This window comes from Tinamus guttatus, unplaced genomic scaffold, assembly GCF_059628265.1.
Source record: "Tinamus guttatus ecotype Peru unplaced genomic scaffold, ASM5962826v1 Tinamus_guttatus_pri_ptg000198l, whole genome shotgun sequence".
In the NCBI taxonomy this organism is placed as follows: Eukaryota; Metazoa; Chordata; class Aves; order Tinamiformes; family Tinamidae; genus Tinamus; species Tinamus guttatus.
The window spans coordinates 2,981,130-2,995,341 of record NW_028288732.1 but is presented as its reverse complement, the minus strand read 5'-3'; the positions used below and the strand labels follow the sequence as shown (position 1 = coordinate 2,995,341).

Genomic DNA, 14,212 nt, shown 5'->3' with positions numbered 1-14,212 from the left:
TGTAGGCTGCTGTATGCTTGGATGCTTTTGCCCTTAACTTTGGGGCATTGCCCAATCTGCTGCCCTGGATCTATAGATTTTTGGAAAGGCTAATTGCTAGTACCAACTCAAGCTGAGGTGTTCTGATAAGATAGAATAAAACCTGTCTGACAGGAGTCAGAGCCCAAAGATTCGGTAATTTTGATGGCCTTTTTATTTTTTTTTTAAATGATCTAGGAATTCCTGCTTTCTCTCTTAAGGGCAGCCGTGACCGGAGATCCTACGCAAGAGTGATGTAGATTAAGCAAAGGGCTTTTATGTGCTGCGCGCGTTTATGCATGTCCTTGAAAAAGTAAAACTGGATCACCATAAAAAGTGAAGATGTAACAGTTACAGATTTCAGCTGCAATTTCACCGGGCACTGTGTTTCCTCAACATACTCCATACCATTTATTTTGTAAATAAGAATTAATTTTGTCATTAGCCTTTGGAAACAGCTTTTAAAGTGAATTGAGAAACGCGATCTTGAACTGACTTTAGTTTTTAATTTTCTCTTTAGCTTTCCAATGATAGCTGCTGTGTTTAGGGGAAAGCCTGCGAGATTAAGCCCTCCTCTAGAGCATTCATAACGAGAACTGCGTTTTGCCGTGGCTGGTGCGAGTGGCTGTCCGTGTGTTTGTGTCCCCGCAGCTCTCCCTGCTCGAGGACGCGGGGTTCGGCGGCGCTCTGCTCTACGCTGACCCCTGCGACGCGCCCGGCGCGGCCCAGCTCGAGGCCTTCATGGTGTCCCTGAACAGCGGGGGTGATCCCTCCACCCCCGGCTACCCCAGCAGCGGTGAGTACAGCCAGCCCTGTCCAGCTCAACACGTCCCAGCTCCAGGCGTTACGTTTGGGAGCACAGGAAGGCAAATCCCATCGGGAAGAGGAAGCCCAGAGGAAGGGAGTGCTGTGTGAGGGCAGCACAGCCCACAGCGGGGACCGCAGGTGGCTCTGCCCTAAGTAGTTTATTTAGTTTAGCTTTTTTTCATTTTTGGTTTTTATTTCATTGTTGATTTAATCCTCACACACACTCTGCACCATTATTATTGCCTTATTGCTTATTCTTACCACATGGCAAAAAACATTAATCCAAGTCCACCTGGATCTGCCCCACTGAAAAACGTGTTTTTTCTTCCATTCTGTATCCTGCACTTTCATGTGAATGGTAGCGGAAGTTTCTGGACACTAGCTCCTAGTGCAGTATAACCAGACAGATAATATAGATGCAGATAATATAGGAACAATTTCTAGAACCCTTGTGCAAATATCACTTGAATAGGGTTTGTTCTTTTTTGCTTTGTTTCAGTTCGTAGACTTGCTTATTAGTTATGCATCTCTAAGTACATTTTTTTAAGTATGGGAAATAAATAATTGACTTACCTTGACTAAAAAGAATTAGGTACTTAAAAATAACTTTATTTTTCAAAAGTAATGTACATAAATTGGAACAGCAGTGTATTTGACTTGTACACACCATTTAAATCTCTCTTCTGGCAGTTCAGTGAATGCGTGTTCTGCCTGTCTACTGTCTTTTCAGCTTTACAACCTTTTTTACCATCTGACTATTTGGAAATGTATTACGCAGCACTCTATGAGTTTGTGACAAGGCTTCATCAAGTATATTTGGTCCAGTTACTAGCTTAGACATCTAAAGTCTGACTTGAATTGGCACTAAATCAACTGAGGCAACGCTGAGATGCTTCATGACTAGAATGGCAGAAAATAGAAATATTTGCCTGGTTGTCAAAGAAGGGTGTTAGCTATTCACAGCATGAAATGCCTTGACAGCTCAGTGGGAAGAAATTGCACATTTTCTCAGCGTTTCTGTGTACCTGACCTAGTGTTCTTAAAAATGCCCTTGGAGCAGAAGAAGTAAATGTAACGTTTTCAGTCTTTATTCTTGCTCATTTCATGGAGCTGTTTGAAGAATGATGTGCTGTTTATCAGTCTGACTGTCTCCATAATGTTTTATTTCTCTTACACGAGGAGAAGTTAATTAAAAGAGATATGTGAACATGAAAAGGACATTTAAGTGTCTAACCCTTATATGTGGGTTTGCTCACAGTAAATGTTCCTGTGGACTCTGTGCATTCCAGTCTCTTGTTTGAGAAAAGCCTCGATACTACCAGAAACGGTGACAAGATTTTAGGCGGGTTGATGGATTTTGCTGGAACCTCAGTACACCTTGTCTGTGCTTTCAAACCTCTCAGCACCATACATAAGCAGGAATAGGCTTATCATACTCTTAGAAGATCCCCAGAAATTCCTAGGAGTGTAAGTGATCCAAAGGAAACAAATGGATGAGCTAATGAACAAATAGTGTTGTACTGGTTGAGCAAGATGCAGAAGATGCACATTGCCATGCTGTTACATATTTTTTTCTTTTTCCTCTGCAAACAAAATTGTCTGTGGCTTCAGAGTATTGTACTGCTTTGGTTTTTTTTTTTTTTTTTTCCTACAGGAAGATCTTCAGGAAATAAAAAGGTTTATGTATTTCTTCCCAAAGTTGACACCACTACGCCACTTTTTTTTTTTTTTAATGGGGTTTATGTAATAATTCAGCAAGAACTTTGTAGCTCTCTTGAGGTTTTAGTTCAAATCATCTTCTGTCTCATGAAGATGGAAATGCAATACTTCTGCATATGAATTATTTCAGAATAGTCAGTAACAGCTGGAGGATGGGCCTGAGATGTCTTTATACTTGTGAGTGGATTTTTTTTTTTGTTTCTTTTTTGGCTTTCTGTTTAAAATGAAAACAGGAAATCTGTTCAAAAACTGATAGGAAAAGAGAAGTCAACACCTTTAGTTGAAACAGAAAACCAAAATTTTCTGTTGAGATGTTTGATAATTTACTAATTTGTAGTTCTGCTCCTCTTGAGAGGAGAATCTCCCAATCCTGTGTCTCTCCACCACCATGCCAGTCCTGGAATAACTGTTTGAGAATCGTTGATTCTGGTTTCCAAGGACTATCCACCTCCATTTTCTTCAGTCTTTGTTGTATTTGCTGATTTGGAAGTGAAACAGATCCAGTGGCTGGGACTTGAGCATATGTAATTAAGAAGGTTCAGAAATGTATAAGAGAATTATCTCCTAACTCACCCTAAATAAAGTCCTCTTAAGAGTCTACTTAACCAAAAATTTTCATGAAAGTGGAGCTTAGAAGAATAGCATAAAAATTGGAGCAGCTTCCTACGTCTACTTCTTTTTTTTTCAAGTTTCTGAATGTTTTTTTCCATCTTACAGGTTCATCAGGTTTCTCTATTGCTATACTTCAGAGCCATTTTAAATAAAATCCCTTTCTTGATAGAAAAATGGCTCAATAAACAAAAATACGGATGGAACCTAGTTGTCAATATTAGTATGTAAATGTAAAAGTGTCCTTGCAATAAGCGTTAAGAATCTAGTCCCTGAAATAAGGCACTTTTGTAATAGGATTCCTCTCCGAGCAATGAGGGACTAGAAAGTATTCCATGAAATATTCTCCAGATAGTATCATAGAGAATATTTGTGAGTTTAAAAACACTGAAAAATAGTGGCTCTGAAATAGTCTTACCCAGTCAGCCAGAGGTTCTTGTGTTATATTTTTAAAGAATTTTTACGCAGAGGTTATAGCCTTCAGACAAAGCAGTATATTTAAATATTATTATTCAGAAATAGCCCATGCTTCAGGCCGCTGTGAATAGCTAGTTGTGTGAACTGTAATACAAGGACTTGTGTGAAAAACCCTGTTTTTCACAGACTGTACTAATAAGGAATTGAATGCAGTAGATGTGTACAAATAAAGGCATATATTTAACAATGGTTAATGTTGCCATATATTTATGTGAGTGTATATAATAGTATAATGTCTTCCCAGCATTCTTGTACACACATTGGAATACTACAAAGTAAATTCTATATATTGCAAAGTTATATATTGCACCTGCAAGTGCACCCTCATAGTATCAAGAGCACTGCAAAGTCAGCTGGCTGATTCTTTGAGCAATCGAAGGTATAATTAGTTTTATAATTGAAATTTTGTTAGTGCAGTTTGAATAGTGCAAGCCAGTATAAACCAACCCATCTTTAGTTCAGCTTGATCTTTGTTCCAGCCGACTGCTAACCATATTCAGCTGCTGCATAAAAAAGATAATAGCACCTCTTTCTGCTTTCAGACAGGTGGAAACTCCCCCAGAAGTAAAACTAATCATCTTAAAGTGAAGATATGAAAACTGTTCTTTTATTACATAAATATATAGTATTATATATTATACACTACTGTTCTACAGAGTAGTATAAGATAAAAGTAACTCATCACAATGTGCTTTTGGCCAATTTTGAGAAGGATTTTGTTCTTTATAGTAGCTTTTTTCAGGTTTGCGTTGTTTTCTTCTCTGCAATAGTAGAATCCCAGTGGGAAGAGAGAAGAGAGCGTAGAAAGAAGAGAGGCTGTTGTTTTGGTTGTTTAGCTGGTTGGCCAAGGACATTATTGGAGTGAAGGAAGTGGATAATCCAAGATAAACGGTGCATGTGGTTAGTTCATGAGGGTATTGTGGGAGACAATGTCAAAAGCCTTGCTTATGTCAAGATGAACATCAAACTCCTCTCCCCTCATCCACCTAGCCACTCATCATAGAAGGCCTGCAGGTTGCTCAAACATTATTTCCCTTTCATAAATTCACACTGAATACTCCTTTCCACGTTCTTGTCCTTCATATATATTTGGAAATGGTTCCCAGGATTATCGTCTCCATCACCTTCATGGGAATCAAGGTGAGACTGATGAGTCTATGCTTACCTGATCTTCCTTGTAGCTCCTGGTGAAGATAGTGAGATTTGCTTTCCTGGCCTCACAGTAGCATCAGCTAACACCCTCATTAAAGGGGGGGTGCTTCCCATCAGAGCTTACCCTGGTGGGTGAGCTTACCTTCTCCTCTGTAGCTAGTGCTCTCTGAAGCTATTTGTTCCCTTGGTCATCATTCCCAATGTCATCCTCCTAATGTCCCAAGCTATGCTTCTTGCTACAGCAGTTTGAATGCTGAAGATTCATGGTAGATGATGGTTCTTGGGTATGGCAGGATGCAGAGTTACAAAATGAATTTTGAGCAGCCAAGTGGGGTATCATGTCCAGCGAGGTCTCACACATGAGGGGAGCCTCCTTGGTCTGTTTGTCCTCTGTCAGATGGTCCGTTGGAGTGATGCCATGGAGGGCTCGAGGTACGTGTGCTCCCTGGGACAGGAGTGTAGAGCTGTGAGGCTTTTGGAGGAGTTCTGTATGCCGTGGCCCTCGGCACTATTTGCCGTGCGATGTGTACAAAGCCAGATCAGGAAATAATCAATTTGTTGCTGAATGCTTTTGTTTTCTGACGTGTTTTTATATGCAAAAAGCTGGCTGTAATAATGATGTGAATATACCTTTGGAACTTTGCTAGCTATTTCAGTTTCAATTAGGACAAGTATGTGTAGCTTCAAATACCTCTCAAGTGCGGATATCAAATAGCTTCTGTTGACCTGGGCGGGGGAAAAAAAAAAAAAAAAAGGATGAGGCCTCTGGGGTTATTTAAAATCTTGCTAAAGTTATAGCTGTTTTAGAATAGTAATATAATGATTTGCATATTTATTTAAAAGTGTGCTACAGGGACATCCCTTTACAAAACAGGTAATGAGCAAATGCTTGTGTTGTCTACATGGGAGGTAACAATTTTTTTCTTAGAGCAGACGTCAGCTAAAGCTGACACTTTCTGATGGACGATTCCTTTTTGATATAATGCTCATAACAGGGAGACTGATTTTAGAACAGCTGGCATCCTCATGTTTTAAAATGCCTTTTTTCTTTCATTTCCAAACATCAGCAATCTTTCAACCTGTCCACTGTGCAGTTTTTTCAGCATTAGTTTAATCCAGGACAGCAAGGGATTTTCAGCAATATTTTGCCCATTTTGATGGAACTGAGCCAGCCGTTGCCAAGTCATTAGCAGGTAAAGCTCAGGAAGTTGTAATTTCTGCATTATGTAGAAAACAGATGTTTACTTTTCATAATAGTTAATGCAGCATATAGACGAGGTAGGGCTAAGAACTCATTCCCTAGGTAGCCACCTCTGCGCCCTCCCTCCCCAAGGTCACTGGATTAAATGTGACTTCGAGTTGCAGTGGTGAGAGGCAGAATATTCCCCTGTGCAGAAATGGTTTGTGCTCCGTTGAAAAAAGCAGACAGATCATCTAACATCCACCGCCTTGGAGGATCTTTTAAAAACTGCTCAGATATAGAGCAAATTCAGGCCTTGAGGAGGTAGTATGAGTAGAGTACTTCTCAGGAGTTAGAGGTAGGTGGCAAGGTGTAAGGAAGGTAATGTCATGTAAAGGTAATTTCATGAAGTCATAAAATAATGTCATCAAATATTTTTAGTTATAAAAGGGGGGAGTGGAGAAAAAGTGGCTAAAGAGAAGAAATTCAGTAGTAACAAAAATGTAGGCATGTAAGTATCAAATGACCACTGCTGTGTTTAATTTTCTTTCATTCTTGTGTTACATTTGTAAACCTGAGCTCTTTCAATCCTCTTACTGCTTTATTAATGTTAGCTTTCTTTTTTATTTTAAGGGAACGTGATATCCTTGTAAGCCTCATGAATAGTGGGGAAAACAGAAACCTAGCTTGAGTGATAATTAAAGAAAAGAAAAAAAAGGAAGGAATCTAACAACAGAATTTAAATGAGGAAAGTCTCTGTTGATTTTTAAGTAACTTTCAGAATTGTTAGACATTACTCATGTTTCTTTAAGTAACTTTAATTTGGAAGAAGAACTCATCAGTTCTTAGATAGAAAGTCTCCTTAAAAGTCATCTTAAAGACAAGACAGGAGCAGCATCTCAACTGGACAGTAAACGATCTTTTTAAAGTTACCGTTTCAGTTTCAGAAGTTTTATAGGTTTCTGGTAATATCATCTTGATAGACCCAAAACACTTGTGTTCCTAGGCACTGGATTTATCCTCTGATTTATATAACAGATCAGTAATTCTGAACTCTGAAACACTGATTTGGAACTCAGTGCCTTAAGGTAGGATTTAGTTACATCTCACATCTCCTTTGTAAGCTGAAAAGTTGAATTGCAAATCCTGTAATAGATTTACAAATCCTAAAGCATATGTGGAAACATTGCAAAAGATTTACAAATCATTGCATAAATCTTAATAAAGTGATTTTTAGCTTTACAGAAGGAATATATTCATTTCCAAGTCAGAAGCTCTATGATCCTGGCAGAAGTCATACGTGAATTTTGATGCCTGCTTTGCTTTGCTTGTGGTGTTCATGATTGTTTTCCAACAGGATTTATGTTTATTAAAATACTTTGTCTCAGTTTTTTCTTTACCTTCCTAGATCAAAAACCTTAGAAACATTGTCCTCTGAACAGAGTTGTTGTTGTCCATTAGGAGCTGTGCTCCCAGTGTACTGTGCTTTCTTGCCCCAAACTTCATCTTCCCCAAAGGAGTGCAAAAGAGGAACTAAAATATCTGATTTTCAAAAGGTAATAAATGTTGTCCTACTGTAGTCAAACATATCTCCTGATATTTACATTATAATACAAGCAAGGAATTTCAATTTGCATAAAATACCATGATACTTGGTTCTCTATTTTTCTTTATGATGATTTTTATCTCTATTAGATACCTTTGACAAAAACTTCTAAATGGATTTAGCATTAATACTTAGAATTGTGTTAAAGTATTTCAGTATCATGTTGTTAGTCTGATTATTTTTTGCTGGCTTCTGTTGAGAGATGGATTTTTTATGCTAGTAGAAAATTATTTAAAACCTTCTTAAATATTCTCATACTGCTTTTTGTTCCACATGCTTAATTAATCTGTATATAATCTGTTTATTCTTCTGAAGATTGAGAAATATAAGTGGTGTAAAGATAAAAGTTCCAGGGATCAGTTTAACAGAAAATAAATGTTCCAGTGTGTGTTTAGGTTGTGAACTTGCTCAGGTTCTGGGTCATGCAGTTTTATTGTAAAAATCATAGAATCATAGAATCGTTAAGGTTGGAAGGGACCTCTAGAGGTCATCCAGTCCAACCCCCTGCACACACAGGGTCACCTAGAGCACGTGGCACAGGACTGCGTCCAAGAGGGTTTGGAAGATCTCCAGAGAAGGAGACTCCACAACCTCTCTGGGCAGCCTGTTCCAGTGCTCTGGCACCCTCACTGTTAAGAAATTCTTCCTTAAGTTCCTGTGGAACTTTTGATGCTTCAGTTTGTGGCCATTACATCTAGTTCTGTTGGTGGCCACCAGTGAAAAGAGGCCAGCACCATCCTCCTCACTGCCTCCCTTGAGGAGTTTTGTGTTATCAATTTATATACTTTAAATTGGCATTGCTTTCTGAACTACGTAAGACACCGAAGCATCTGTTAGCATCATCCAAATCCTGCCAGTCTTTGTATTTGCATTGATTTTCATGAATTCTGGATTATCTGTTGTAGAGATTATCTGTGTTAGAGAATTATTAACTAATACTGAGATTGTAAATTGTTGAGGTACTTAGCCCCATGACAGGCTACTTGTATCATAATTTCAAGAGAGAATAACAAGGAAAGGATTTATGTAAATAAGAAAATATGTTTTGAAGGACGGAGAGGAGTGGAGATGGAGCTTTTATGTACACCTGAAAGGTCAATATAGATTGTTAGATAGGGCAATGGGTTGGTCATGGGCAATTTGGACAATGTTAGGCAAATTCCCTCCTTTTCGTATAGTTGTTAATTTATCGAATGAGGATAACATAAACACAATAAAAGACCCTTGCTCAAAGCCCTTAGCTCTTAAAATGTATTTATTGTTGATGAAGAACTGTGTGAGTGCTAGAACTCTGACAGTTTTGTGAGTGCTTTGGGAGAGAGCTATTATCTTAGCTGTTTATGTATTTTTCAACATAGAATTAAGGGAAAATTCTCAGAAAAAAAAATCTTTATCATAATTGCCTTTATTGGCCCAGAATCTACATTTTCTAATCAGTCTGTTGTTTCAAAAAGTATTTGGAGTATTTAAAACAGTCGATAGTATTTCATGTTTCAAATAGATGTTTATTTTGTTATTGCTACCATTGCTTAATTCATTTGTGAAACATATACAGCTTTTCCCTCTCTTCCTCTGCCATGTTACAGCAAATAAACACTTGCTATTACTTGCATCGTAAAGACTCAGTTCATAAAGGATAATAAGAAATTGTTTCTCTTATTCCTGCACGCTCTATACTATGTATATGCAACTTCTAAGTCTTAGCAGTGAATGTATTCAGTTAAAATAGAATTTCCCTGAGTCAGAATTTCAAGGTCTTTTGTAAAATTGATGTATCCCTGGTTTTGGTACAGAAGTCTCTTGTACATGGATATTTATGTGCAGGTGAATATTTATGTGTGTTTGTCCTTTGCATGTGAACAGACGCTGGAGATGAGTCCTGTGTTGGTATGTAATCATCCTTGTGGTAGATTTCCAGGATTTTGGCTTCAGTCTGTACTGAATCCAATCCAGACTGTTAAACTTATTTCAGTAACTGTTGGATAGAGCTCAGAAAAAAAAGGATTTTAAGTAATGTCAGTCAAGTGCTTCAGTTCCTCTTCAGCTTTAAATACAGAAACTTATTTTTATAACATAACTTTTTTTGATTATATAAAAGGTACTGTAAAGGGGTTGTGCATATTATACAATTAGCAATAATCTATATAGACCTCTGAGTTAAAGGAACTAACTGAAGGTTAATGAAGGTTAATAATGAATATTTGAGTAAGTATGAGAGCAACAGTGTTAATCTGATTCTTTCATTCATGTATGAGGTTCTTTCATTCTTGTATGAGAACAGAACACTGTTTTGCAGGACTGGTATTATAGTTTAGTAGTCTACAAAATTCTTCTTCACTCTCCAGAATTCAGGACAAAGATAAATCCACTGTTTTAGTTTTCACTAGTGCTTCACAAGGCAAAGCTACAAGTGGATTACTTTGAAAGTATTCTGTCTGTAATTAAAAAACCTACATGGAGGTAGAAGAAATGTGTTAAAAGGATATCCAGAAACATTCTAATGGCTTTCTGTGCTTGAGATAAGATCTCCAGGTGTATTGCTTGTCAATAGTGCCAAAGATTGTGATATTAAACAGCTAGATAACAGCAGTTTAATGCTCAAAGGTAGGTTAGAAATGTTAAACCCAGTAAACCTCTGGCCCACCAATGTCTTGAAGTATTCAAAATCTATAAAGAAAAGTGATCAAAATGAAAATTAGTCCTTATGGACTTTATATGGACTTTAAAGGGTACAGAATGATAGTAACATCAGGGTAACAAAAGATTGGCAGGATGAATTCAGAATATGGGCAAGGACACATTATGTTCATAAAAAAGAGACTAGCAGGTGTCAGTGAAAGAAACCATCTTTAGACAATTTGCTATTTTTCCAGTATTTGACCTGATTATTTGGTTTTGATATTCTGTGATGTCCTAGTTTTCTCAATAAGTCCTTTTCCAGCATATTCATCTTCCACTGTCCTCTTGAAATGGCTGCTGTGTCTTCTCCTGAGTTTGATACTGAATCTCAAGTGTTCTCCCAAGAACTTTTTATTTAGTGTACCAGTGAGACAGAGGGAAGGACAATTCTGAGGACTTGAAAACCGGCTATAATTTCCGCCCTTCAGGATGAAAACATGTCGTTCGGATCAGTGCTGGCAAAGGTTCAAGGGAACACAGCTTGTTAAAAATACTCCCATCCCTGGAGAGCCCTTTAAAAATGTTTTATGAGGTCCTCTGGGAAGAAACTATTGCATTCCCTTTGCAGCCTGAATTGCTTGGAGGGTAGGTGGTCTGGGGCTTAAAAGAAAAATGTCTCAAAGGACCTGGTGAGGCTCAGAATGAATTCTTTCCTAACCCTTTCACTGATATAACTGCAGTCTGGTTACACTGCACTTGTAGGACATGCTAGAAATGCCCAATCTCTTCTTGGGGTAGCCCCAGGTGCTTTACAAGAAGACGCCTTCTACACCTACCTGTACTGGGCTAGATTTTGATAAATATAATCTATTCCAAATATGTAAAACATGGTGGTTTTTATTTTTTTCTTTTGCCACAGCCTGGCAAGATTTTCTTCATGTGTTTGGTGTTAAGTAAAGGATAGATTTTGGACATAGATTTTGGGGGGGAAGTTTTGTATTTTTTGAACTTCTACTGAACTATATTCAGTAGGAATGCCCAAATATTATTCAGCGTAAGTTACCTTTCTTGTATTAGTCAATAACTAATTTTATTTTCCATTAATTTGTGGATGTAATAATGTATCCCAAAATGAACTGAAAACCAAGATACAATGCCAGAGTTCTGAATGTATTTGAAATATTCCTATTCCAATTTCAGTGCTGTTAAAAAATAAATTAGTGTATTATTTCCCTTTCAACTCCATGGTGATAAACTGTAAATGGAAAATTTGAGTATTTCTTTGGTTAAGGCTTTAGTGGCCGTAGGGAATAAATACAGATTTTATAAATAGACCTTTTGGCACTATTCAGATGTCTTCAGGTAAGACATGGTACTTTATCTCAGATTTTCACATGGAAAACATTGTTTCCGTTTCTTCCCCTCTCAAACTGTGTCTCAGAAATCTTTTAATTGATGCTGAAGTAGCAGAAGAACGGGTAAAGAAATTATGACTTGCTCTGCTTTGGTGGTGTAGCATCGGGTCTGCTCTTCCCGGCTGCAGGGATTAAGTACTTACTTTTGTTCTGCAAACAAAACTACTACTACTAAATGTTTTCTCCCTGTAAGGACAAGGTAACACCTCCTTTAAATGGTCCCTCTCTCTGCCTTAATTCTCAGTAGCTTGTTATATGCCCTTAGAAATATTTCAAAAACAAACAAAATCAGAAACACTTTATCTTTCCACTTTTGACCTTTCCTATTTGGCAAACACTGTTTTTGAAGAGCCATGAAAATAGGAAATGCCATCTTAGGGTTTCTTACTTTTTCTCTTCTTTTTGAGGACAAACTATCATGTTTCTGTATTGCACACTGTGCTACTTACTCATCAAGGGTTTCTGGTGTCAGCATGTTGACCCCTTTGCATGTGCTCTTTGCAATGAAGGCATAATGAAAGAAACTCCTTGAGTTACTAAGTTGAGAAACATAATAAAATGTCTCTCCTGTTTTTATAATACTTTATCCTTAAAATGCCTAAAACAGGCCCTGTCTCCTGGCTGGCTGGCTGTATTGGTTGGATAGATGTTAGCATGTCAGTGGCACATGCTTTTTCCTGTGTCTGTATCAGCAGAGTAATGACTGCTTAGGGCTGTTTTGTTCCTCACTATAACCTCTGTTGTTTATTACTGCTGCACTTGAAAGAGGATGGCAAAATTGGCTCCTTCAGATCTCTAAAAATTCTGTTCAGAAACCTGGATAAGGGTTATGCTAGCTTTAAACATTTAAATGTTCTTAACTTTTATTAAATACTTTATTAAGGTGAAAATATGTTTTGTAGAGTGGGACATTTACTTCCAATTTGGCTGATATATTATATTCCTAAGGTTTTCCCTGTTAAATTCCACTTTTTATTTTATAATAACCAAATATATACCAAAGGTTGAAGTCTTCTGTGTGTCAAATGTACATGAAACGTCTTCCCCCTCACGCTTTCAAATTGTGATTTAAAAAACTCTTGTTACCCATTAACAGTATTTGCCCAAGAGTATTATATTGTCTGAAGGTGAATAGGTGACTTTCAATGAATTAAAATAGGTATGTAGAGTAGAATTTCTAATAATAATCTGTAATTCCTTTTTTATAGAATAAAAAGTGAGAGGTAGGTGCTTAGAGAACTAAAATTTTGGTCATTTGAAAGTCCATGGCCATTTTCTGTTGGCCTCAGGGTCAAAACTTTAAATTTCCTATCTCTGAGTTATTGCAAGGTCAAGTCAGCAGAGATTAAAAAAAAAAAAAAAAAAAAAAAAAAAGTCACATCTGTGTAGCTTGTGCAACAGCACTTCAGAAAACATTTTGAAGTTGGGTGTTTGGGAATTAATTCAATTTGCTGATGCATGTCCACACATCCTTCCCCGCTGTCATTACCTCTCTGTTCTTTCTCTATTATTATACAAAGTTTATTTTCCCTTTGGAGCAGACACTGCTTCCTTTTTTCATAACAGACTGGTAAGACTTAATAAAACAGTACTGAGAGACAGTGAACTCATTCTTTCTACCTTGGATCAGTTGTTTGTTCAATATAAAATATGTATTAAAACAGCTGTCACAATATTTCTTAATTTACTTTTTAAGCCAAATACTCAAAATATTTCACAGGTGGTTGACTTTTGTTTTTGATATGTCCATGTTTCACTGCTAACAAGGTAAAATACTTAAGACTGTATTAATCCATCCCTCACCTCCTTATTGTGGGGTCAAGAATGGGTAGTGAACTATATGTATTGAACTGGCTAAATGCCTTTGGTCTTGGTAATAGCAAAACATTGCTGTCGAAATTAGTTTCTGTAACTGCTGACAAAATTTGAGCTGAACTATGCCCTTCCTTATATAACTTTCTTATTTGTGTTTAAAGCTTTTTCCACTAAGCATTTGAAGACGGTAGCAAAAACAGGTTTCATTTTAGTCTGCCAGTATCGAGGAGCTTTCTGCTATTTATTATTCACAAGTGCAGTATCTGTATTCACTCCTCCTAGACTTCCTGCATGACAAGTCATTAGAAAAGTCATCCAGGTTGCTTGGTTATATCATTCAAAATTACAAAACAGTGTCTTCAGTCATCTGTGCCCCTTCTCCCTGTTTTATTTATCAAGACTTAAATCTACTCGTAGTTATTCACAGCTCAGTGCCTGTTGATTTGATTGGGAACTCTTAGTTATAAGAAGAGTTTAAAACGTTATTTTTGAGAATTCTTACAAGCCGGGAGGTTTGGTAGGGAAGCAAATAACACTCAGGCTCTGGATGCTTTTTTTTTCATCCTGACAGATTCATCTTTTCAGACTATATAGCTTATAGTGTATATAGATACATTCAACAGTATCTCCTTTCTTGATCCCTATAAGCTGTTGGACAGATTGGAGGGATTCCAGCAGTGAACTTACAAGCAACCCAAAGTACTTTTTTAACTGTCATTTTGAAAGGTTATCTTGCCATTGGCTTTGAACTCCTGAGAGCGGAGGTGCCTTTTCATTTTGGTCTCCTGGAGGTTT

General features: G+C 37.4%; 1 protein-coding gene across 1 annotated transcript in view; it reads left to right on the top strand.

Moving 5' to 3' along the window:
- The window catches only part of NAALADL2 (N-acetylated alpha-linked acidic dipeptidase like 2), a 212,826-nt gene that overhangs the window by 74,517 nt on the left and 124,097 nt on the right, over window positions 1-14,212 (top strand). The window contains exon 5 of the mRNA XM_088523818.1: window positions 670-814. Coding sequence (XP_088379944.1) covers window positions 670-814 — 145 coding nt within the window. The remainder of the gene's footprint in view (window positions 1-669; window positions 815-14,212) is intronic.